The sequence below is a fragment of the Babylonia areolata genome, chromosome 2 (assembly GCF_041734735.1).
Source record: "Babylonia areolata isolate BAREFJ2019XMU chromosome 2, ASM4173473v1, whole genome shotgun sequence".
NCBI lineage: Eukaryota > Metazoa > Mollusca > Gastropoda > Neogastropoda > Buccinidae > Babylonia > Babylonia areolata.
Window position 1 is genome coordinate 69,591,271 of NC_134877.1, and position 27,086 is coordinate 69,618,356.

General features: G+C 45.0%; 1 protein-coding gene across 1 annotated transcript in view; it reads left to right on the forward strand.

Moving 5' to 3' along the window:
* The window catches only part of LOC143279565 (G protein-coupled receptor kinase 5-like), a 44,020-nt gene that overhangs the window by 14,612 nt on the left and 2,322 nt on the right, over nucleotides 1-27,086 (forward strand). Inside the window, exons 9-16 of the mRNA XM_076583644.1 lie at nucleotides 693-730; nucleotides 4,650-4,739; nucleotides 6,173-6,261; nucleotides 8,934-9,053; nucleotides 11,509-11,646; nucleotides 13,479-13,616; nucleotides 15,653-15,787; nucleotides 24,845-24,912. Coding sequence (XP_076439759.1) covers nucleotides 693-730; nucleotides 4,650-4,739; nucleotides 6,173-6,261; nucleotides 8,934-9,053; nucleotides 11,509-11,646; nucleotides 13,479-13,616; nucleotides 15,653-15,787; nucleotides 24,845-24,886 — 790 coding nt within the window. The 3' untranslated portion in view covers nucleotides 24,887-24,912. The remainder of the gene's footprint in view (nucleotides 1-692; nucleotides 731-4,649; nucleotides 4,740-6,172; nucleotides 6,262-8,933; nucleotides 9,054-11,508; nucleotides 11,647-13,478; nucleotides 13,617-15,652; nucleotides 15,788-24,844; nucleotides 24,913-27,086) is intronic.

The following is a 27,086-nucleotide window of genomic DNA, read 5'->3' on the forward strand; positions in this document are numbered from 1 at the left end:
CTGATTACGGATCAGCTCTGGGCTCAGCACTGTGCTGAAATGGGTCCTCAAACCCTGATTACGGATCAACTCTGAAAGAGATGTCCAAAGACTAACAACTGCTTCTGCACCATCATGAACAATGTTGGAGTATTAAGAATGGAAGACGCACTGTCCCTGGCCAGAAGTGGCTCAGAGGGCAGAACAAACGTGTGTGTGTGACAGTGAGGATGATGTATTTCTTGTGCAGCGGTTAGGTTGTGGTGTCCCTGATTGTTTGTCACTGTCAGGAATGTATAGACTTGTTGAAACAGTGTCACCTGTGACATGAGATATAGAAGAAAAAAATCTGCTGTTTATACAACAATCACAGCAGTCATGTCCACTGAAGTGTTTGTGTAAATTTGAGCACCACAAACCCATGCCCATAACCATACACCTATACCCACAATCACAATCACATCAACACTCCTGCCACCCAAACACACACACACACACACACACACACACACCAACCACACACACATCAACACTTCTGTCACTCAAACCTACACACACACACACACACACACACACACACACACAAAAGCTTTAAGAAGACATCATTTACTTAGGTCCTGCTGTCTAAGTTCAATGATAAATTAGTATACCTTTTTTGTTTTCTTTTTTTTTTTCATTAAAAAAAAACAAAAACATATTCTGTTGTGTTTCAGAGATCTGAAACCAGAGAACATTTTATTAGATGATGATGGTGAGTACTTGTTTTTGATTTTGAAGTGTTTGAAGTGCATCTCCTTGAAACCCATGGTCCTTAACAGAACCCTCACTCACCCAACCCCTTCTCCTGTTGTAGCCCACTCATGGGCATAAAAGGCGAATCAGTTCAGTAGTGTGACCTCTTTATTGTGGCATGCTAAGTGAATGTCAGTTCCATGTTCCTTGTGTATTTCATGATGAGTGACTGTGAAAGTATATAATGATTACATGTGTTTGATTATGATCATTATACAAAAGGTCCGCATCAGCTCAGCATTTCAGCATTTTATGTCATTTATATATTTTCATTGAATGACTGTTATTTTCATGTTTTTTTTGTGTAGCATACACCACACATGAATTTCTCTTCTTGGGATAATAAAGTATTCTGTATTCTGTAATTTAGACAATTAAATCGGGGAAAAAAAAAAAGATAGAAAGTTAGTTGTTGGTTAACAGTTGATGTTGCAGCTACTCCTCGTGGAAATGTCATCAACTCTGTGACAGTCAGTCTCTTGTCACAGGACAGCTACTCCTCATGGAGAGGTCATCAACTCTGTGACAGTCAGTCTCTTGTCACAGGACAGCTACTCCTCGTGGAAATGTCATCAACTCTGTGACAGTCAGTCTCTTGTCACAGGACAGCTACTCCTCATGGAGAGGTCATCAACTCTGTGACAGTCAGTCTCTTGTCACAGGACAGCTACTCCTCATGGAGAGGTCATCAACTCTGTGACAGTCAGTCTCTTGTCACAGGGCAGCTACTCCTCATGGAGAGGTCATCAAATCTGTAACAGTCTCTTGTCACAGGACAGCTACTCCTCATGGAGAGGTCATCAACTCTGTGACAGTCAGTCTCTTGTCACAGGACAGCTACTCCTCATGGAGAGGTCATCAAATCTGTAACAATCAGTCTCTTGTCACAGGACAGCTACTCCTCATGGAGAGGTCATCGACTCTGTGACAGTCAGTCTCTTGTCACAGGACAGCTACTCCTCATGGAGAGGTCATCAACTCTGTAAGTCTCTTGTCACAGGACAGCTACTCCTGATGGAGAGGTCATCAAATCTGTAACAGTCAGTCTCTTGTCACAGGACAGCTACTCCTCATGGAGAGGTAATCAAATCTGTAACAGTCAGTCTCTTGTCACAGGACAGCTACTCCTGATGGAGAGGTCATCAAATCTGTAACAGTCTCTTGTCACAGGACAGCTACTCCTCATGGAGAGGTCATCAACTCTGTCAGTCTCTTGTCACAGGACAGCTACTCCTCATGGAGAGGTCATCAACTTTGTAACAGTCAGTCTCTTGTCACAGGACAGCTACTCCTCATGGAGAGGTCATCAACTCTGTAACAGTCTCTTGTCACAGGACAGCTACTCCTCATGGAGAGGTCATCAACTCTGTGACAGTCAGTCTCTTGTCACAGGACAGCTACTCCTCATGGAGAGGTCATCAACTCTGTGACAGTCAGTCTCTTGTCACAGGGCAGCTACTCCTCATGGAGAGGTCATCAACTCTGTAACAGTCTCTTGTCACAGGACAGCTACTCCTCATGGAGAGGTCATCAACTCTGTAACAGTCAGTCTCTTGTCACAGGACAGCTACTCCTCATGGAGAGGTCATCAACTCTGTAACAGTCTCTTGTCACAGGACAGCTACTCCTCATGGAGAGGTCATCAACTCTGTAACAGTCTCTTGTCACAGGACAGCTACTCCTCATGGAGAGGTCATCAACTCTGTAACAGTCAGTCTCTTGTCACAGGACAGCTACTCCTCATGGAGAAGTCATCAACTCTGTGACAGTCAGTCTCTTGTCACAGGACAGCTACTCCTCATGGAGAGGTCATCAACTCTGTAAGTCTCTTGTCACAGGACAGCTACTCCTGATGGAGAGGTCATCAAATCTGTAACAGTCAGTCTCTTGTCACAGGACAGCTACTCCTCATGGAGAGGTAATCAGATCTGTAACAGTCAGTCTCTTGTCACAGGACAGCTACTCCTGATGGAGAGGTCATCAAATCTGTAACAGTCTCTTGTCACAGGACAGCTACTCCTCATGGAGAGGTCATCAACTCTGTACAGTCTCTTGTCACAGGACAGCTACTCCTCATGGAGAGGTCATCAAATCTGTAACAGTCAGTCTCTTGTCACAGGACAGCTACTCCTCATGGAGAGGTCATCAACTCTGTAACAGTCTCTTGTCACAGGACAGCTACTCCTCATGGAGAGGTCATCAACTCTGTAACAGTCAGTCTCTTGTCACAGGACAGCTACTCCTCATGGAGAGGTCATCAACTCTGTAACAGTCTCTTGTCACAGGACAGCTACTCCTCATGGAGAGGTCATCAACTCTGTAACAGTCTCTTGTCACAGGACAGCTACTCCTCATGGAGAGGTCATCAACTCTGTAACAGTCAGTCTCTTGTCACAGGACAGCTACTCCTCATGGAGAGGTCATCAACTCTGTAACAGTCTCTTGTCACAGGACAGCTACTCCTCATGGAGAGGTCATCAACTCTGTAACAGTCTCTTGTCACAGGACAGCTACTCCTCATGGAGAGGTCATCAACTCTGTAACAGTCAGTCTCTTGTCACAGGACAGCTACTCCTCATGGAGAGGTCATCAACTCTGTAACAGTCAGTCTCTTGTCACAGGGTTCAGGTGGTTGTGAGAGGACTGCTGTGCTGTTTTGGATGTGGCTGTGCTGTTGTGAAAAAGTATTGCTCAGAGTCTTGGTAACTAGTTTCAGTTTCAATGAGGCATCAAAGCATGTGGATTATTCCAGGTACTCTGCATCTGATTTATATAAATATTGTAAAAAAAAAAAAAAAAAAAAAAAAAAAAAAAAAAAGTCTTGGGTGGTGGACAGATCATACCTGACATGTACAAAAACTGTCATTGCGAGCTTTCGTCTGATTGGTCTGTTGACCTGTCATTTCTTCTTTCTGATCTACTCATTTGCTGGTTTTCTTTGCAGGAGGAAGGTGGCAGAATGGTTAAGATGCTCCTCTGCCAATCCAGAGAGTCCTTAAGGGTCTGGGTTCGAATTCTGCTCTTGCTCTTTCTCCCAAGTTTGACAGGAAAATCAAACTGTCTAATCATTCGGATGAGACAATAAACCAAGGTCTTATGTGCAGCACACACTTGGCGCACTGGAAAAGAACCCATGACAATGAGAGAGTTGTCCTCTGGCAAAATTCTGTAGAAGAAATCCACAAATACACAAATATATTTGTATGCACTCAAGGCCTGATTAAGCATGTTGGGTTATGCTGCTGGTCAGGCATCTGCTTTGCAGATGTAGTGTACCTTATAATATGGATTTATCAGAATCCAGTGACATCAGTGTGAGAAACCGAAACTCGCTTTTGTTTCATCTTTATTGTCAGGGTTCTTGCAGTCATGGAAGACTATGGAAAAGTCTAGAAATAATATAAAGATAATTTCCAGGGCCAGAATAGTTGTGGAAATAAGTTTATTACCCTGCAAGATTGGGTAAAGTCTTGGAATTTTCATACTTTTCACCACACCAAGAGTGTTGGAGAAGATTTTGCTTTCTTAAAAGAGCCAGTCAAAGTGATGAAAATTGAATAAATTTCAAGATCTCTTTTTTTTTTTTCTCTCCAAGTTCCATTCTTTCTTCTCACTATAATTCACTCTTATTGTTTATATGTTTGTGCATACTTTTTTTCTGATTTGCTTGTGTGTGACATTGTTTTTTTGGTCTTGGAAAATTTAACGCAAGGTTTGTTTAAAAGCTGGGAAAAGAGTGGAATTTGACTGCTGAGACTTGTGTTAACCATGAATTCTGTTTGTGGTGGTGGTTGGGTTTCGGACGTGTACTGATATATCAGGCGAAAATATTGGCGTGCATTTTTCATTTCTTTTTCTTTCTTTTTTTCTGTGTGAAGGTCATGTGAGAATATCAGACTTGGGTCTGGCAGTGGAGATACCATCAGGGGAGACCATCCGAGGCAGAGTGGGCACAGTTGGCTATATGGGTAAGAGTTTTCTGCAGTCCGTTTCTTTCTCTTTTTTTCTCTCTCCAGGTCAGTGTGAAATTTGATTTGTGGTTTGACAGGTTGTAAATGTAATGTATTGTATTACACTCTTTTGTCACAACAGATTTTTCTGTGTGAAATTCAGGCTGCTCTCCCTAGGGAGATTGCGTCGCAATACTGAGAGCGCCACCCATTTTTTTGTATTTTTTCCTGCCTGCAATTTTTTTGTTTGTTTTTTTTCCTATTGAAGTGAATTTTTCTGTAGAATTTAGCTAGGGACAACTCTGTGAAATTTGGACACGCTGATTTGAAATGAAATTTGATAGAGTTAACACATACATGCAATGTGTTTAACAGAAAATTATATTCAGACACTGGGTTAAAAAGTTGACTTGAAAGAGAATGGAAATCCTAGAAGTTTGGCTTACAAGACTTGGCCAATGTCTGTGCTGATAAGTGAAATTAGTTATGTGAAAATAGAAATACATAAAGAATAAAAGGGCTTATTCTGTACATTGACGTTTTTATTTTTATTTTTTTTTATTTTTTTTTTTAAAATAATTTTTTAAATTTTTTACTCTTATAGTTGACTTCATCAAGTTTTTGCACCTTATACATATTATTATTTGTAGTAGTAGTTCTTTTTTTATGTATTTATCCATTATTTATTTACTTTTTTTTTTTCTCAAGGCCTGACTAAGCGCGTTGGGTTACGCTGCTGGTCAGGCATCTGCTTGGCAGATGTGGTGTAGCGTATGTGGATTTGTCCGAACGCAGTGACGCCTCCTTGAGTTACTGAAACTGACGAAAACAGAAATTCAGTAATACAAGCAGAATGGCTAACTTGTTCAAGTCCACAGCTACCTGCCTGCTGCAACTCCCCAGGACCAGCACTACATAACACCCCTGCTGGAGAAAACAGGGTGGTTCACCAAAACAGCAAAAGCTTATAGAGGACTGTTGATTTCATTGGTCAAACAAAACAGAAGGCGCTAGTCAGGGGGGCAAAGGGGAGGTTACCTACTTCCGTAAGGTTATCGGCCGTAGCTACTTTCATTTTCTCGGCGTAGGCAGATAGTAGTTTGCACAGGACAGGAATGTCAGACTCCTGCTGGAGTCTGCACTAGTGGGTCACGGTAAGTATGTTACTTAAAACGTAATTTTAGGAAGAAAATTTCCTTTTCATGCTTCTGGATTCCACAACCAATTTAAAATTGAACACCCTACAGTATCAAGCAAGAATAAAGGAAATCAGAATACTGTGTTGGTATGAGAATACTGGTACTGGTCCATAGGGGAAGTAATCGTGATACAAATTAACTCATACCTGGAGTAGAATGAGTCAAGTTGCATATGTTTGACTTCCTACAGTGCGTGTGTGTGTGTGATGTGTGTGTGATGTGTGTGTTTGTGTGTGTGTGTGTGTGTGACAGCTCCAGAAGTGGTGAAGAACGAGCGGTACACATTCAGCCCGGACTGGTGGGGACTGGGCTGCATCATTTATGAAATGACCGAAGGAAAGGTGCGTATGGTCATCATGAAAAATTTTCCCTTCCATATCTGTGTCCCATGGATCAACATCACTTTCTTCCACGCATGTTTATGTGCGCATGCACATGTGTTCTTTTGTGCTTTGTGTCCAATTCATTTGTTAGTGTTGAGGGCTTTGAGAGGTTTGAAAGTTCAATATAAAGGTACAATTATTATTATTATTATGATTACCATCATCATCACTTTCATTATACAACTATATATCTTTGTTATCAGCTGACAGTGATACTGCCTGTTTTTGTTAACCACAAACATTGACATTTTGATATGTTTTGAAGTGATGTAGATACATAGTATAGTACAACTGAGGCATCGGTAGTGAAGAGAACCTTTGTAAATCATGTGATTACTGTTTATAGCATATGCATGTTAATGTATGATCATATACATAGAGCTAGATGAATATGAAATGCAATACAACACGGATACAAGCAGGTGTTGGTTTTATTCCAAACAGCCCTCTGTGTTGCTACAGGAGCAATAGCTAAGTGGTTAACGCGTTGGACTTAATTTGATGATCGTGAGTTCAGTCTCAGTGTTGTCACCTAGCGCTTAAAGGGTGCCAATTCTTCCACTCTTCCTCTTTAACATGTGCAGGCCTTCTCTTGCCTCAATCCCTTTTCTGTGTACACACAGAGAGGATGAAATACACATTAAAGGTCTTGTGATCTTTGTTAGTATTTGGTGGGTTCCAGAAACACGGCAACATACTCAGTATGCACATCCCCAGAAGCAAGAGTATGGCAGCCTACATTGAGTGGGATAAGAACATTCGGACATAAATGCCCTCTTGGTCATGTATAGCAGTAAATGGAGTTGACACACAGGAATGCGAACAGAAAAAAAAAAAGAGCAAAATTCCTAGATGTCAGGTGCATGACTGGAAATACCCACCTATCTGATTGTCCAGGACACCTGAAATTTCTGGCGGACAGGTGGACATGATCTTTTCGCTTGTCAGTTGGACTACCAGTTTTTGACTGTTTCTCTTTTGTTTGACATTATCACAATTGTGATTTTAGATGAAAATCCTTCCCTGTCCCACCCTATGCATACCTCATGTTACCACAACGTTCCCTATTCCTCTCTTCCCAATTGGAAAAAACAAACAAACAAAAACAACAAGAAATGCAGCGTATAAAATCAGTGGATGTCTAGGTCACATAGTACGATCAACTTTTATAAAATTTTCACGCAGAAATCATCTTCAGAATAGTCGTTTGGATTACACTTTGACTCTCGACAGTCATCAAACTCATCTTGCAACTTTGAAACTTCAGAAGTTTGGCAAAACTTAACCAAATCAATAATACATTCCATTGAACTAGCACAGTCAGGAAGATCCTGCAGAATGCCAATAGATATCAATGAAATCAAGACTGACTCACTGACATTGATTTCGGAGGTCCGGCATTTGATTCATGATTTCGGAGGTCCGGCGATTGATTCACATTGAAGTACCAACTTCACTCTCATTGTCGGCAAAACTCGGTCAGTCAGTATCAAGGTCACTTAGTTCAATCGATTTTTACAATATTCTCACTCAAAAATCATTAAAACTGTTCAAAGTCATCTTAGAATCGTCGTTCAGATTATGTTAAAGCTCTCGGCAATCATCAAACTCATCTTGCAGCTTTAAAAATTCACAACTGTCTCAAAATTCAAGCAGATCGGATTCTGAAAAGTGCTAAATGCCCGGCAGGAAGTGCCGAAAACGAGGCTGTGTCTCGCGAGAGTCTCGTTTAAGTAAACAGCAATGGCTGCGGCCATAGTAAGCACGTGTTTAGCTAGTGGCACTGGGCATGTTCGAGTGTTACACTGCAAGCCACTATTGGGCGAAAACATTGAATAAGAGTTAAAAAATTTAAAAAAAATCTACTAACAGTCGTCCAGGAATTACAAGCCCTGCAGGTGGCAGTGTATGGGAGGCCAGTGGTGCATAGTGTCTGTGTGTGTGTGTGCGTTGGATGTGTGTGTGTGATGTGTGTTGGGGGGGTTGTGTGTCTGCGCATGAGTGTGTGGCATGTGTGTGAGCGTTGTGTGTGTGTGCGCATGCATAAGATGTGTGTGTGTGGTGTGTGTGTGCGCATGCGTGCAATGTGTGTGTGTTTGGTGTGTGTATATGTGTTTGTGCGCTTGTGTGTGTGTGTGTGGTGTGTGTTTGTGCATGCATGCGGGTTTGTGTGGTGTTTGTTGTGTGGGTGTGTTTGCTATGATGTGTATATGAGTGATGTGTGTATGTGTATGCACGCGCGTGATGTGTTTTTATGTATGATGTGTGTTATGTGCGTGATGTGTGTGGTGTGATGTCAGTGTGTGATCTGTGTCGTGATAGTGATGTGCATGATATGTGTGATGTGTGACCTATATGTGGTGTGATGTGTGGTTTGTGTGATGTGTGGTTCGTGTGATGTGTGACGTTTAGTATGATGCATGTGTGATATGATGTATGACAATGTGTGGTGAGATGTATGTGTGGTGTGATGTGTGACATGTGTGGTGTGATGTGTGACATGTAGTGTGATGTGTGACGTATGTGTATTGTGGTGTGATGTGTGACATGTGTAGTGTGGTGTGATGTGTGACATATGCGGTGTGATGTGTGACATATGCAGTGTGATGTGTGACATGATGTGTGTGCAGGCCCCGTTCCGGGCACGGAAGGAGAAGGTGAAGAGGGAAGAGGTGGACCGGCGGGTGAGGGAGGACCAGGAGGTGTACTCCAAAAAGTTCAGTGAGGATTGTCGTGGCATCTGTGAGGCGGTAGGTGACTTTGGCTGATGGAGAGTGGGAAGCGGGGGAGGGGCTGGTGGGACGGGACTGAGGATTGCTGCGGCATCTGTAGGGTGGTAGGCGACCTTTGGGTGTGGGGGGTGGGTCTTGGGGAACTGAGGATTGCTGCGGCATCTGTAGGGTGGTAGGCGACCTTTGGGTGTGGGGGGTGGGTCTTGGGGAACTGAGGATTGCTGCGGCATCTGTAGGGTGGTAGGCGACCTTTGGGTGTGGGGGGTGGGTCTTGGGGAACTGAGGATTGCTGCGGCATCTGTAGGGTGGTAGGCGACCTTTGGGTGTGGGGGGTGGGTCTTGGGGAACTGAGGATTGCTGCGGCATCTGTAGGGTGGTAGGTGACCTTTGGGTGTGGGGGGTGGGTCTTGGGGAACTGAGGATTGCTGTGGCATCTGTAGGGTGGTAGGCGACCTTTGGGTGTGGGGGGTGGGTCTTGGGGAACTGAGGATTGCTGCGGCATCTGTAGGGTGGTAGGCGACCTTTGGGTGTGGGGGGTGGGTCTTGGGGAACTGAGGATTGCTGCGGCATCTGTAGGGTGGTAGGCGACCTTTGGGTGTGGGGGGTGGGTCTTGGGGAACTGAGGATTGTTGTGGCATCTGTAGGGTGGTAGGCGACCTTTGGGTGTGGGGGGTGGGTCTTGGGGAACTGAGGATTGCTGCGGCATCTGTAGGGTGGTAGGCGACCTTTGGGTGTGGGGGGTGGGTCTTGGGGAACTGAGGATTGCTGCGGCATCTGTAGGGTGGTAGGTGACCGGGAGTGGGTGGGGGGTAGCTGGAGATAGGAGAGGAACTGGCAAGTATGAGATTCTTCAGGCGTGATGATGATATGGGTACTTAAATTAAGTCAGAAACCAAGCTCTTAGCGGTTTATAAACACTGGGTCATTAGCACAACAGGCTGAGAGATAAGACAGAGCTTACAGGTCAGGATGTCAGTGAAGGGCTGTCACCTCACTGAAATAAGAGAGCTTATAGATCTGGATGTCAGTGAAAGGCTGTCACCTCACTGAGATAAGACAGAAGCTTACAGGTCAGGATGTCTGTGAAAGGCTGTCACCTCACTGAGATAAGACGGCTTACAGGTCAGGGTGTCAGTGAAGGGCTGTCACCTCACTGAAATAAGAGAGCTTATAGATCTGGATGTCAGTGAAAGGCTGTCACCTCACTGAGATAAGACAGAAGCTTACAGGTCAGGTTGTCAGTGAAAGGCTGTCACCTCACTGAGATTAGACAGCTTACAGGTCAGGGTGTCAGTGAAGGGCTGTCACCATTAAGATAAGACAGAGCTTACAGGTCAGGATGTCAGTGAAGGGCTGTCACCTCACTGAAATAAGACAGAGCTTATAGATCTGGATGTCAATAAGGGCTGTCACCTCACTGAGATTAGACAGCTTACAGGTCAGGGTGTCAGTGAAGGGCTGTCACCTCACTGAAATAAGACAGAGCTTATAGATCTGGATGTCAGTAAGGGCTGTCACTTCACTGAGATTAGACAGCTTACAGGTCAGGGTGTCAGTGAAGGGCTGTCACCTCACTGAGATAAGTCAGAAGCTTACAGGTCCGGATGTCAGTGAAGGGCTGTCACCTCACCGAGACTATATATATATATATATATATATATATATATATATATATATATATATATATGACTTACATCTGTTATTGTTAATGTTCACTGTATTCAGATTTTTTTTTTCTCTGTGATGTTGACCGTTAATTACTGGCCCCCCCAACTGTCAGTCCAGGCTGATCATTACTCTGGCTGGAATCCAGTGGATGTGCACCAAGTTTTTTGAGACCTGTTGCCAGACTTGAGCTCTGATGTGCCAACAAACTACTTGATATCAGTTATAGGCTGTTAGATGATCTTGACCATTTGACCTTTAACCTCAAATGGGTGGGGTTCATGTTGGGTTGGGAGGGTGACTAGAGACTCAGACTGCGTACTGTGTGAGTGTATACATGTACATGTTCATGTCTGTGTCAGTGTGTGTGTGTGGGAGTGTGTGTTTCTGAGAGAGACTCATCTGTGTTTGTGTGTATGTTTGCATGTTTCTGAGAGAGACTTCTGTGTGTGTATGTGCGTGCGTGCGTGTGTGTGTTTTTGTGTGTGTGTGTGTGTGTGTGTGTGTGTGTGTGTGTGTGTGTGTGTATGAAGACTGTAAATATATGTGTGCATGTGCTAGTCCTGAAGTGGCCTCTTTGTGGCTGGCCCGGCCATATATTCACAAGCAGCATGATTTGATTCATGTGTGAGGGTTGGGGACATGGGGGCATGTGTGTGCAGTGAGTGTGTGTATGTTGGCGTTGTGTGTGTGTGTATGTGTGTGTGTATGTTGGCATTGTGTGTGCGTGTGTGTGTGTGTGTGTGCACAGGCATGTGTGTGTGTGATGGTGTCCTTGGTGGTTGAAGAAGGTGGACGGATGTTACAGCTGCTGGACAAGGACGCCACAAGTCGCATAGGGTGTTCTGTGGAGGGGGCTGACCAGGTCAAGTCACACCCCTTCTTCCGCAACATCAACTGGAAGAGGCTGGAGGCAGGCATGTGTGAAGTGCCATTCGTGCCCGATGTGAGTCACTGGTGTGCAGTGCTCTGTGTTAGAGTCACTGGTGTGCTGTGCTGTGTTCTGTGAGTCACTGGTGTGCAGTGTTCTGTGTGAGAGTCACTGGTGTCCTATGCTGTCTGAGTCACTGGTGTGCTGTGCTCTGAGTCACTGGTGTGCTGTGCTCTGTGTGAGTCACTGGTGTGCTGTGCTCTGTGCTGTGTTCTGTGAGTCACTGGTATGCACTGCTCTGTGACTCACTGGTGTGCTGTGTTCTGTGTGTGAGTCACTGGTGTGCTGTGCTGTGTTAGTCACTGGTGTGCTGTGCTCTGAGTCACTGGTGTGCTGTGTTCTGTGTGTGAGTCACTGGTGTGCTGCGCTCTGTGCTGTGTTCTGTGAGTCACTGGTGTGTTGTGTTCTGTGTGTGAGTCACTGGTGTGCTGTGCTCTGTGGGTCACTGGTGTGCTGTGCTCTGAGTCACCGGTGTGCTGTGTTCTGTGTGTGAGTCACTGGTGTGCTGCGCTCTGTGCTGTGTTCTGTGAGTCACTGGTATGCACTGCTCTGTGAGTCACTGGTGTGCTGTGTTCTGTGTGTGAGTCACTGGTGTGCTGTGCTCTGTGAGTCACTGGTGTGCTGTGCTCTGAGTCACTGGTGTGCTGTGTTCTGTGCTGGTGTACTGTGTTCTATGAGTCACTGGTGTGCTGTGTTCTGTGTGAGTCACTGGTGTGCTGTGCTCTATGAGTCACTGGTGTGCAGTTACTGGTTTGCTGTGTTCTGAGTCAGTGCTGTGCTCTATGTGAGTCACTGGTGTACTTTGTTCTACGTGAGTCAGTGCTGTGCTCTATGTGAGTCACTGGTGTACTGTGTTCTATGTGAGTCAGTGCTGTGTTCTATGTGAGTCGCTGGTGTACTGTGTTCTGTGAGTCTCTGGTGTGCTGTGTTCTGTGAGTCACTGGTGTGCTGTACTCTGTGTGAGTCACTGGTGTGTTGTGTCCTATGTGTGAGTCACTGGTATGCAGTGTTCTGTGTGTGAGTCACTGGTGTGCAGTGTTCTGTGTGTGAGTCACTGGTGTGCTGTGCTCTGTGTGAGTCACTGGTGTGCTGTGTCCTATGTGTGAGTCACTGGTATACTGTGTTCTGTGAGTCACTGGTGTGGTGTGCTGTGTTCTGTGAGTCAGTGGTGTGCTGTGTTCTGTGAGTCACTGGTGTGCTGTGTTCTGTGAGTCACTGGAGTGCTGTGCACTGTGAGTTACTGGTATACTGTGTTCTGTGAGTCACTGGTGTGGTGTGCTGTGTTCTGTGAGTCAGTGGTGTGCTGTGTTCTGTGAGTCAGTGGTGTGCTGTGTTCTGTGAGTCACTGGAGTGCTGTGCACTGTGAGTTACTGGTGTGCTGTGTTCTGTAAGTCACTGGTGTGCTGTGTGCTGTGAGTTACTGGTGTGCTGTGTTCTGTGAGTCGCTGGTGTGTTGTGCACTGTGAGTTATGGTGTGCTGTGTTCTGTCAGTTACTGGTGTGTTGTGTTCTGTGAGTTACTGGAGTGCTGTGCACTGTGAGTTACTGGTGTGCTGTGTTCTGTGAGTCGCTGGTGTGCTGTGCCCCATGAGAGTCACTGCTCTGTTGTGTCTGATGCCAGTGGTGTGTTGTGCAGTTGCAGTGGCATATTGTGCCAGATGTGTATTGTGTGTTGTGCCTGATGCAAATGATTTGCATGTGCCCGATGCAAATGTCATTATGTGCATAGGTGTGTTTATGTTTGTGTGCATGCATTCGTGTGTGCATGTGTATCAGTGTGCTGTGTAGTGAGTGGCATATCTACAGCGTAGTACCACCTGACAGATGTGGGGTGACGTGTGTTTTCAGCCTCGAGCAGTGTACTGTAAAGATGTGCTGGATATAGAACAGTTCTCCACTGTCAAAGGGGTCAACCTGGATGCCAGTGATGACTCTTTCTACAGCAAGTTCAACATTGGCAGTTTGTCCATTCCATGGCAGAATGAGGTCAGTGTCACAGTGTATCCATTCCATGGTAAAATGAGGTCAGTGTATCCATTCCATGGCAAAATAAGGTCATTGTGTCCATTCCATGGCAGAATGAGGTCAGTGTCACAGTGTATCCATTCCATGGTAAAATGAGGTCAGTGTATCCATTCCATGGCAAAATGAGGTCAGTGTATCCATTCCATGGCAAAATGAGGACAGTGTATCCATTCCATGGCAAAATGAGGTCAGTGTCACAGTGTATCCATTCCATGGCAGAATGAGGTCAGTGTCACAGTGTATCCATTACATGGTAAAATGAGGTCATTGTATCCATTCCATGGCAAAATGAGGTCAGTGTGTCCATTCCATGGCAGAATGAGGTCAGTGTCACTGTATCCATTCCATGGCAAAATGAGGTCAGTGTATCCATTCCATGGCAAAATGAGGTCAGTGTATCCATTCCATGGCAAAATGAGGTCAATGTCACAGTGTATCCATTCCATGACAAAATGAGGTCAGTGTCACAGTGTATCCATTCCATGGCAAAATTAGGTCAGTGTATCCATTCCATGGCAAAATGAGGTCAGTGTCACAGTGTATCCATTCCATGGCAAAATGAGGTCAGTGTCACAGTGTATCCATTCCATGGCAAAATGAGGTCAGTGTATCCATTCCATGGCAAAATGTGGTCAATGTCACAGTGTATCCATTCCATGGCAAATTGAGGTCAGTGTCACAGTGTATCCATTCCATGGCAAAATGAGGTCAGTGTATCCATTCCATGGCAAAATGAGGTCAGTGTATCCATTCCATGGCAAAATGAGGGCAGTGTATCCATTCCATGGCAAAATGAGGTCAATGTCACAGTGTATCCATTCTATGGCAAAATGAGGTCAGTGTCACAGTGTATCCATTCCATGGCAGAATGAGGTCAGTGTCACAGTGTATCCATTCCATGGCAAAATGAGGTCAGTGTATCCATTCCATGGCAAAATGAGGTCATTGTCACAGTGTATCCATTCCATGGCAAAATGAGGTCAATGTCACAGTGTATCCATTCCATGGCAGAATGAGGTCATTGTCACAATGTATCCATTCCATGGCAAAATGAGGTCAGTGTATCCATTCCATGGCAGAATGAGGTCATTGTCACAATGTATCCATTCCATGGCAGAATGAGGTCAGTGTATCCATTCCATGGTAAAATGAGGTCATTGTATCCATTCCATGGCAAAATGAGGTCAGTGTGTCCATTCCATGGTAAAATGAGGTCAGTGTATCCATTCCATGGCAAAATGAGGTCAGTGTATCCATGAGAGTCACTGGTCTGTTGTGCTCAATGTGAGTCACTGTTGTGTTATGTCCGATGTGGTGGTGATAGCAATTCAAAGACAAATGCATCAAAATATGCATTTTTGTTCATGGGCTATGACTCACACATTCACTCATATACATGAATGGGCTTTTCCATGTATGTCCGTTTTTACCCCCACCATGTAGTTTCAATTTCAGTTTTTCAAGGAGTTGTCACTGCATTCAGACAAATCCATATACGCTACACCTCATCTGCTAGGCAGATGCCTGACAGCAGCATAACCCAGCATGCTTGTCAGGCCTTGAGTGCATGCTCATATATTTGTGTACCTATCAGAGTGGATTTCTTTTTATATAATTTTGTCAGAGGACAACACTCCCATTGCCATGGGTTCTTTTTCAGTGCGCCAAGTATATGCTTCACACGGTACCTTGGTTTATCGTCTCATCTGGATGACTATACGCTCAGTTTGATTTTCCAGTCTGACTTGGGAGAAAGGACAGGAGTGCAATTACAGCACACATCCTCACGCACTCTCTATATTGGCAGCTGAGCATCTTAACCATTCTGCTATCTTCCTCCTTAAACTGAAACTTTCTATTTCCAGCTGTTCATAAATTGTTTTTGCAGAAATGCCTACATTTGTGTGTGTGTGTGTGTTTGCCTGTGTGAGTGGATGCGTGTGCATGCACATGGTCGTGTGTGTGTGTGTGTGTGTGTGTGTGTGCGTGTGTTACAGATGTTAGAGACGGAATGTTACAAAGAGCTCAATGTGTTTGGAGCTATGGGAGAACCCACCCCTGATCTTCGAGAAGATTTACCTCCATCCCCACCTCCACGGGGCTTCTTTGATCGCCTGTTTCGCAGGAGACGAGTAAGTGTTGGGATGCGTGAAGGGTAGTTTTGGGATGATTGTTGGGATGATTGGGGGGCAATGTTGGGATGAGTGCTGGGCAGTGTTGGAATGAGTGTGGGGCCAGTGTTGGGATGAGAGTTGGGTAGTGTTGGGATGCGTGTAGGGCAGTGTTGGGATGAGTGTGGGGGTAGTGTTGGGATGAGTGTGGGGGTAGTGTTGGGATGCGTGTGTGGGGGCAGTGTTGGGATGAGTGTAGGGCAGTGTTGGGATGACTGTCGGGTATCAGGCAGTGTTGTTATGAGTGTGGGGGCAGTGTTGAGATGTGTGTAAGGATGTGTGCTGGGCAGTGTGGGGATGACTGTCAGGTATCAGGCAGTGTTATGAGTGTGGGGGCAGTGTTGAGATGTGTGTAAGGATGTGTGCTGGGCAGTGTGGGGATGACTGTCAGGTATCAGGCAGTGTTATGAGTGTGGGGGCAGTGTTGAGAAGTGTGTAAGGATGAGTGCTGGGCAGTGTTGGGATGACTGTCAGGTATCAGGCAGTGTTGTTATGAGTGTGGGGGCAGTGTTGAGATGTGTGTAAGGATGAGTGCTGGGCAGTGTTGGGATGAGTGCTCAGCAGTGTTGGAATGAGTGCTGGGTTGTGTTGGTTTTGGAGGGTTGGTAAGGGATGGATGGGGGTTGAGAGTGTTTGAAGTGTGGGATTTGCATGCAGAATTTAAAAAAAAAAAAAAATAATGACTGTGATACATTTAGTTGTTTGTTTTTGTTTTGAGTTGTAATGTTGGTGCTGTGAAAGTGTGATAAAGTTCAACTTTCTTCCACTTGGAAAAATAAAATAGTTTTTTGATAAACTGTATGGACCATGGTACTGATGCAGTAGATAGCAAGTGGGAACTGTGGCCTAGCTGTGGTTGTGTCAACTTCCAGAACATCTTGAGATTCTTTGATAACTATAAGACGGTGGGGAGTTCATTCCTTGCATTGTGGACAGTAGTGCTGAGGCGGGGAGTGGTATGCATGTGTGTGTGTGTCTGTGTGTGTGTGTGTGTAGGTGTGTGTGTGTCTGTGTGTGTGTGTGTGTAGGGGTGGGTGGTTATACAGCAGATTATGATTTTTTGTTATTTTAAAGTTCATTGAACTGAAAGCATCAACAGTTTATGTTTTCTGTAGATATGCTTCCTGTGCTACCCTTTCACCGAGCCAGTCATACTTGTGCATTACGCACACACACACACACACACACACACACACACACATGCTCACACACACACACACACACACACACACACACACATGCTCACACACACACATGCACACGCACACACACACACACATATCACATATAGACACACACACACATGCAAACACATACACATGCAGACACACATATGCAAACACACACACACACGCACACACAACACACACACTTACCTTTACTTGCACTCAAGCATACTGGCAATGCACCTGAATAAAAACATTTTGTATGCAGTCAAGTATGCATCATAGGTGGTGGGTGGAGGGAGGAGAGAGGTGTGTCTGTCAGATCTGTGCCATAATACTCTGGAAATGAGTGTCAGGTTTATGCAATGATACTCTGGAAAAGAATGTATCAGATCTATGGCATAATACTCTTGAAAGAATATATCAGATCAATGGCATGATACTCTGGAAATGAGTGTCATATCTTTGCCATAATACTATGCAATGATACTTTGGAAAAGAGTGTGTCAAATATATGCATTAATACCCTGGAAATGATCTATCAGATCAGTGGCATAATACTCTGGAAATGAGTGTGTCAGATCTGTGCCATAATGCCCTGGAAATGAGTGTATCAGATCTGTGCCATAATGCCTGGAAATGAGTGTATCAGGTCTGTGCCATAATGCCTGGAAATGAGTGTATCAGGTCTGTGCCATAATTCTTTGGAAATCAGTGTCAGATTTATGCCATTATACTCTGGAAATGAGTCAGTCTTATGCCATTATACTCTGGAAATGAGAGTGCCAGTTTGATGCCATTGATTCTGGAAAAGAGTTCCAGATGTATGCTAGATCTGCTGTTACATTCTGGGGGGAAAAAGTGTTAGATTTATGCCAGATGTATCCCATTACACTCTGGAAAAGATTTATGCCATTATAGTATTTATACTCCGTAAACGAGAGTGAGTGTCATGTTTCTGCCATTGTACTCTTGAAATGAGAGTGGGTCTGGATTAATTTCATGGCTTCTTGAGATGAATTGTACAGTTCTCATTTGAGAAACAGTCACTGTAAACTGGTACATTTGAATGTCAGTATATAGAACAGTTGAGGAGAGAAAACTGGGACAGGAGTACAGTACAATACATCTTTATTGAAATATGATAGGAAATTAGGTGTGCATCCAAAGGCTTATCACTTTCACAACATGGTTTCTTCGCTTAAAGTGAAGTCACACACTTGAATATAACAAAGATTGAACTGAAAAAGAAAAAAACTAGAAAAAAAACAAAACAAAAAAAGCAGCAACAACATGAAAACAACAGCATATTAAGCTGTAATAATGATTTAACTTGTAAGAAGCACCTTTCCATGTAACATGTAAAACATGTTCAGTTTTGCAGTACAGTCTAAAAACCAACATTTAAAACATACATTTAAACACAAAAATGGTCATAACTCTGTACAAACATTGAAAGTTCTAAACACTTAATTAAACATTATGTTCATACACACACAAAATCATCACAGACTATACATTACTCACCATACATATCATATATCACAATACCTGAATATTGCACATATCACAATACTTGAATCCAATATCACAATATTTAAGAACCATATCACGATACTTGAAACTATTCCCAATGTAATGATACATAAAACCATATCACAATTAATAGAATCCACTTCCAACTCTTAAAGCCAGTCACATACATCACAAAACACTGAAAATTTACATCTCAAAGTACAAAGATCATTCGAACAGTTTCAAAATCATGTTCAGAATCGTCATTCAGATTGTGACGAAGCTCTCAGCAGTTATCAAACTCATATTGCAACTTTGAAAATTCAAAACTTTGGCAAAACTTAACTGAATCCGACCCCAAAAAGTTCAGAATGTTCAGCAGGAATTTGTTAAAATGAGGCAGTGACTGTCGCGAGAATCTTGTTTATGTAAACAACAAAGGCTGCACCCATTGTAAGCCAGTGTTTAGCAGATGCTCGGCTGTCAGAGATTTTTTTTTTTTTTTTTTTTTTTTTTGTTAGCGGGTGCTGGTGGGCACTCCAGGGTAGCAAGGGTTAAAAGTTAAAAACACCTGTGTTTTTCTGAGTGACGGAGGCAAGGAGTTCCAGACTGTGGGGGCAATGACAGGGAAAGTTGGTTTTTTTTGTTTGTTTTTTTTCCAAAAACTGTCAAGGGAGAACTGAGGAAGTGTCAGCAGAGAGGTGTAAACTGAGCGCAGCGACCTAGGATGGTGGAGATGGAGAACATCTGAAAGATTTGACAGCATATTGTGACAGAAACATTGAAAGCAGAGACAAGCAGTTTGTGTTGAATTCCCATCTTCACAGGAAGCTAGTGAAGTGTTCTGAGCATTGATGTTGCACTCTTATGCCTGGGTTTACAGGGAATGAGCCTAGCTGCAGGGTTCTGAATGCGTTGAAGATTATTTAGTTTTATCAGGTAGACTAGCTAGAAGAAAGTTGGTGTAGTCTTATCTAGATAATATGAAAGAAACAGTGAGTTTGTTGGTTGCAGCAGTGGAAAAGAATCAGCTGAATAAAAACACGAATGTGATAAAACTCAGCATCTCTATTAGAAAAAGAAGCCAAAAAGGTGAAAAATCTCAATTAAAAAAGTTGAGGTCCAAAGCTAAGAATGTTGAAGATCCCATATTATATCCATGTGTTTAGGGCTTGACAGAAGAAAGTGGGGCCCAGTCCTCTCCTTCAGCTGCTATAACTTTCCACAGCTGAAGTCAGGTACCCATTCACACCTGGGTGGAGTGAGGGAAATTGGAGAAAATGCCTTTCTCGAGGACTCAGCGCCATTTTGAAACATGGTCTTGAACCCTGATCACTGGTGAACACTGGATCACCTGATTGATTCTGCCACGGTGCCTCCAGTCTCAGTTTCTCAAGGATGGTCTCTGCATTCAGACAAATCCATACACTACACCACATCTGCTAGACAGATGCCAGACAACAGTGTAACCCAACGTGCTAGTCCAGCCTTGAGTGCATGCATGTATATTTGGGCACCAAGAGGAGGGTGGTAGAATGGATAAGACGCTCATCTGCCAGTGCAGTCTCCTTGAGGGTTGGGGTACCTATCACAGTGGATTTTTTTTTCTACAGAATTTTGCCAGAGAACAACACTTCTGTTGCCATGGGTTTGTTTTCAGTGTTCCAAATGCCTGCTGCACATTGGACCTCAGTTTTTCGTTTCATCTGAATGACTAGACGCTCAGTTGGATTTTCCTGTCAAACTTGTGTGAAAGTGGGTTTCAAACCCAGACCCTCAAGGAGACTGCATTGGCAGATGAGCGTCTAATCCATTCCGCCACCCTCCTCCTGGTGCCTCTAGCTTTGTTTATTTTACAGTCAGATAAGAAAGGGAGGGTGTGTATGTTGTATTGGTGGTGGCAGGGGGGTGGGTTATGTGAGGGGTGGTGGTGGAGGAGGGATGGGGTATATGGAGGATGGTGATGGGGGTGACAGTGTGGTGGTTGTGGGGGAGGGATGGGGTATATGGAGGATGGTGATGGGGGTGACATTGGTGGTGGTTGTGGAGGAGGGATGGGGTATATGGAGGATGGTGATGGGGGTGACAGTGGTGGTGGTTGTGGGGGAGGGATGGGGTATATGGAGGATGGTGATGGGGGTGACAGTGGTGGTGGTTGTGGGGGAGGGATGGGGTATATGGAGGATGGTGATGGGGGTGACAGTGTGGTGAGGGCTTGGGAGGTTGGGGGTATATGCTGGGTGATGATGGGGGTGACTGTATAGTGATGGGGTTATGAGGGGGGGATAAATATATTGGGTGGTGATAGTGGTGACTGTGGTAGGGGGATAGTGAGGTACATGCTGGGTGCTGGGTGGGGCGACTGTTGGTGGTAGAGGTGGGGAATGTGATGGTGGTGGTGGTGACTGTGGTGGTTGGAGGAAGAGGTGGTATATGCTGTTCAGTGATGGTGGTGATTGTGTGGTCTGGGGCAGAGTGTGGGTTATAAAAATGGGTGATGACATTGTGGTGGGGGGAGTGTGGGTTATAGAATGGGTGATGACGTTGTGGTGGGGGGAGTGTGGGTTATAAAATGGGTGGTGACGTTGTGGTGATGTTGTGTTTGGGGCAGTGTGGGTTATGAAATGGGTGGTGACATGTTGAGGGGAGAGTGTGAGTTATAAAATGGGTGTGACATGTTGGGGGGAGAGTGTGAGTTATAAAATGGGTGGTGACGTTATGGTGACATGTTGGGGGGAGAGTGTGAGTTATAAAATGGGTGGTGACGTTGTGGTGACATGTTGGGGGGAGAGTGTGAGTTATAAAATGGGTGGTGACGTTGTGGTGACATGTTAGAGGGAGAGTGTGAGTTATAAAATGGGTGGTGACGTGGTGACATGTTGGGGGGAGAGTGTGAGTTATAAAATGGGTGGTGACGTGGTGACATGTTGGGGGGAGAGTGGGTTATAAAATGGGTGGTGACGTTGTGGTGACATGTTAGAGGGAGAGTGTGATTTATAAAATGGGTGGTGACGTGGTGACATGTTGGGGGGAGAGTGGGTTATAAAATGGGTGGTGACGTTGTGGTGACATGTTAGAGGGAGAGTGTGAGTTATAAAATGGGTGGTGACGTGGTGACATGTTGGGGGGAGAGTGTGAGTTATAAAATGGGTGGTGACGTGGTGACATGTTAGAGGGAGAGTGTGAGTTATAAAATGGGTGGTGACGTGGTGACATGTTGGGGGGAGAGTGTGAGTTATAAAATGGGTGGTGACGTGGTGACATGTTGGGGGGAGAGTGTGGGTTATGTGGGTTATAAATTGGGTGGCGACGTTGTGGTTGGGAGAGTGTGGGTTATAAAATGGGTGGCGACGTTGTGGTGACATGTTGGGGGGGAGAGTGTGGGTTATAAAATGGGTGGCGACGTTGTGGTGGGGAGAGTGTGGGTTATAAAATGGGTGGCGACGTTGTGGTGGGGAGAGTGTGGGTTATGAAATGGGTGGCGACGTTGTGGTGGGGAGAGTGTGGGTTATAAATTGGGTGGCGACGTTGTGGTGGGGAGAGTGTGGGTTATAAAATGGGTGGCGACGTTGTGGTGGGGAGAGTGTGGGTTATAAAATGGGTGGCGACGTTGTGGTGGGGAGAGTGTGGGTTATAAAATGGGTGGCGACGTTGTGGTGGGGAGAGTGTGGGTTATAAAATGGGTGGCGACGTTGTGGTGGGGAGAGTGTGGGTTATAAAATGGGTGGCGACGTTGTGGTGGGGAGAGTGTGGGTTATAAAATGGGTGGTGACATTGTGGTGGGGAGAGTGTGGGTTATAAAATGGGTGGCGACGTTGTGGTGGGGAGAGTGTGGGTTATAAAATGGGTGGCGACGTTGTTGTGTGGAGAGTGTGGGTTATAAAATGGGTGGCGACGTTGTTGTGTGGAGAGTGTGGGTTATAAAATGGGTGGCGACGTTGTGGTGGGGAGAGTGTGGGTTATAAAATGGGTGGCGACGTTGTTGTGTGGAGAGTGTGGGTTATAAAATGGGTGGCGACGTTGTGGTGGGGAGAGTGTGGGTTATAAAATGGGTGGCGACGTTGTTGTGTGGAGAGTGTGGGTTATAAAATGGGTGGCGACGTTGTTGTGTGGAGAGTGTGGGTTATAAAATGGGTGGCGACGTTGTGGTGGGGAGAGTGTGGGTTATAAAATGGGTGGCGACGTTGTGGTGGGGAGAGTGTGGGTTATAAAATGGGTGGCGACGTTGTTGTGTGGAGAGTGTGGGTTATAAAATGGGTGGCGACGTTGTTGTGTGGAGAGTGTGGGTTATAAAATGGGTGGCGACGTTGTGGTGGGGAGAGTGTGGGTTATAAAATGGGTGGCGACGTTGTGGTGGGGAGAGTGTGGGTTATAAAATGGGTGGCGACGTTGTGGTGGGGAGAGTGTGGGTTATAAAATGGGTGGCGACGTTGTTGTGTGGAGAGTGTGGGTTATAAAATGGGTGGCGACGTTGTTGTGTGGAGAGTGTGGGTTATAAAATGGGTGGCGACGTTGTGGTGGGGAGAGTGTGGGTTATAAAATGGGTGGCGACGTTGTTGTGGGGAGAGTGTGGGTTATAAAATGGGTGGCGACGTTGTTGTGTGGAGAGTGTGGGTTATAAAATGGGTGGCGACGTTGTGGTGGGGAGAGTGTGGGTTATAAAATGGGTGGCGACGTTGTGGTGTGGAGAGTGTGGGTTATAAAATGGGTGGCGACGTTGTGGTGGGGAGAGTGTGGGTTATAAAATGGGTGGCGACGTTGTGGTGTGGAGAGTGTGGGTTATAAAATAGATGGTTATGGTGGTGACTGTATGGTGGGGGGGTTGGGGGGGTATATGCTGGGTTGTGACGGGGCTGACTGAGTGGTGGCCTGACGGGCAGTGTGTGTGTTGGTTCAGGCTGGCTGGTGGACAGGGGTGTGCCGGGGCAGAGACCTCTTGGTAACGTCGTCCTCTCTTCTCCGCTCATGTCCCGTCCTTCCTCCCGCAGCCTTCCTTCCTTTCTTTTTCTCCTTGGTTTCTTTGGCTGCTGTTGGTCGGTCTGGCCTCCGCGCTCCCTCCTTCGCTCGCTCCGTGTCCTTGGTTGTCCATTTAAAAGCATGATGTTTTTCAGTTTTTTTGCATTCAGATTTATTACATGTTTTTGTGGGTTTTTTTTTTCTTTTGCAGCAGCTGGTTTTTTGTTGTTGTCTTTTTTGAGAGTCCATGTTTGCTTTTGCGGCATAGATTTTTTTTTTTTATGAGGAGCAAATGATTAATTTCTTCCCTTCTCCCTCACCCCCTCCTTTTTGAAGAAAAATTCATGAAAAGGAGAGAAATGTATTTATATCCAAAAATAGATTAACCATCTTTAAAAATGAATTATAGAGGGGGGGGGGGCTGAAATGATTTTATTTTGCATTGCAGAAATGCTCCAGGATGCCCAACAACAGTGGTAGTTAGATGCAAGGAGTAGCTGTTGAAGAGTTCATTTTATGTTTGATACATATGTTTGTGTGTGTGTATGTGTGTGTGTGTGTGTGTGTGTGATGGATTGAGGATGTAGAGACGTGTGCTCTAGCGGCTGTCTTCCTGTTTTTCAGCCCAATGTGAGAGAGGAACAGAGAGAGACGTACTGTTGTAAGTTTAGTGTTGAGATGTGTGTTGCACAGCACAGGATCATCACACCTCCCACCCCCACCCCAAAAACACACACATAGGTAGTTCACTGTACAGAGGGGAGGAAGGAGGAAAGGGACTTGCTTTGTGGAAGCCTGCGTTGTGATGGCGGGTCACGCCATGTGACGGGGATTAGCTAGGGCCTGTCCAAGCACTTGCTGCTCAGATCATACGTGTTGTTGAGCTCAGCCTTGTTTTGTTGAGGAAGCATGTGACAATGTTTTATCGAGGTCTGAATATTGCCAGTAGCAGCTTTTGTTGGCCAAGTGTGGCAGGCGTTTTTGCTGCAGCTTTGTGTGTGTGCGCGTGTGTGCATGTCTGTGCGTGTATGTCACACGTCGAAGAGCACAGAATGAGACAAATGGGCATCACACTCAGTGTGTCAGCTTTGCATTTTCTTGTCACCACCACCACCACCACCGCCTTTGTTTTTTGCCTTGAGGCTTGTACAAGAAAGTCCTCTATTCATTCATTTGTTCACTTTGGTATTTTTTCTTCTTTTAAATGTTGTTTATTGCAGCAGTGTTCTGATGTGAAAAGAGGCTGCAGACTGCTATATGTTTTATGTGGTTGGCTCTGCTTGAAGAGCCAAAAACAGCTGCATGCACATGACGGAAACATGACCATTCTCCTCCCCTCCCTTATGTCTTCTTATCCCGAACCATTTATTCTGACCTGCAGAGATCAAACCAAGACACAGTGACTGTAAAGGGGACTGCTTGATCCTGTTCGTTTCTTGCTGATAGCCAGTAAGTGTTAGCATTTGTGGCTCTAGCCATTTTTTGCATGCTACTTATAGTTATTTATTTCATTGTATTTGAAATGTGTAGCAAGCTGCAAAAGGATTTTATAGATGTTTTTTTGGTTGGGGGGGATAGTGTGTGTGTGTGTGAAAGAGAATGAGTGAACTTGGACTGGCTTGTTTTACTGAGGTCAAAGAATAAGCTACAAGCTTCGTCACACCATGCTTTCACAAAAAAAGCATGAAAAATGAAAAAAAAAAAAAAAAGAAAGTCAGTGAGAGAGAGGGAGATCACAGAAATGTTTTGATCAACAGAGACGTACCTTACTCACCCATCATCAAATGGAATGCAGGCCACAGTTGTTGGAACTAGGCTGTAGATGACTTGAGAGACAGCAGATTGATTCCATGGCTGACTGACGTTTTGAATGAAACGAGCACTGTGTCCATATCCATAGCTCTTTCAGACAGACTGACATTATGACTGAAACCAGCACTGTGTCCATATCAATAGCTCTGTCAGATAGACTGATGTTATGACTGAAACCAGCATTGTGTTCATATCTATAGCTCTGTCAGACTGACTGATGTTGACTGAAACCAGCACTGTGTCCATGTCTGTAGCTGTCAGACTGACTGACGTTATGACTGAAACCAGCACTGTTTCCATATCAATAGCTCTGTCAGATAGACTGATGTTATGACTGAAACCAGCACTGTGTCCATATCTGTAGCTGTGAGACTGACTGACGTTGGCTGAAACCAGCACTGTGTCCATGTCTGTAGCTGTCAGACTGACTGACGTTGACTGAAACCAGCACTGTGTCCATATCAATAGCTCTGTCAGATAGACTGATGTTATGACTGAAACCAGCACTGTGTCCATATCTATAGCTCTGTCAGACTGACTGACGTTATGACTGAAACCAGCACTCTGTCCATATCTGTAGCTGTCAGACTGACTGACGTTATGACTGAAACCAGCACTCTGTCCATGTCTGTAGCTCTGTCAGACTGACTGACGTTATGACTGAAACCAGCACTGTGTCCATGTCTGTAGCTGTCAGACTGACTGACGTTGACTGAAACCAGCACTGTGTCCATATCAATAGCTCTCTCAGATAGACTGATGTTATGACTGAAACCAGCACTGTGTCCATATCTATAGCTCTGTCAGACCGACTGACGTTATGACTGAAACCAGCACTGTGTCCATGTCTGTAGCTGTCAGACTGACTGACGTTGACTGAAACCAGCACTGTGTCCATATCTGTAGCTGTCAGACTGACTGACGTTATGACTGAAACCAGCACTGTGTCCATGTCTGTAGCTGTCAGACTGACTGACGTTATGACTGAAACCAGCACTGTGTCCATGTCTGTAGCTCTGTCAGACTGACTGACATTATGACTGAAACCAGCACTGTGTCCATGTCTGTAGCTGTCAGACTGACTGACGTTGACTGAAACCAGCACTGTGTCCATGTCTGTAGCTGTCAGACTGACTGACGTTGACTGAAACCAGCACTGTGTCCATGTCTGTAGCTGTCAGACTGACTGACATTGACTGAAACCAGCACTGTGTCCATGTCAATAGCTCTGTCAGACTGACTGACGTTATGACTGAAACCAGCACTGTGTCCATATCAATAGCTCTGTCAGACTGACTGACGTTATGACTGAAACCAGCACTGTGTCCATATCTATAGCTCTGTCAGACTGACTGACGTTGACTGAAACCAGCACTGTGTCCATATCAATAGCTCTGTCAGACTGACTGACGTTATGACTGAAACCAGCACTGTGTCCATGTCTGTAGCTGTCAGACTGACTGACATTATGACCATGTTAATAGCTCTGTAAGCTTACTTGCTTTTGTGAAGATTTTGCCTGTGGAACTGGAAGTGTTACACACAGTATAATACTGCCTTTTATTTGAAAGCTTAATCAATTCAGATCAGAATTACTTTACAACAAGAATGTGAACATTGGGGTGTCTTTGTCATTGCTTACTGTGTATGTTGATGTTCCATGTGTGTTTGTGTGTATGTGGCGAGTGTGTGTACGTATGTGTGTGAGTGAGTGTGTGCGTGCATGTGAGCATGTGTGTGAGTGTGTGTGTGTGTGTGTGTGTGTGTGTGTGAGAGAGAGAGAGCGAGAGAGAGAGAGTATGTTTGCATGT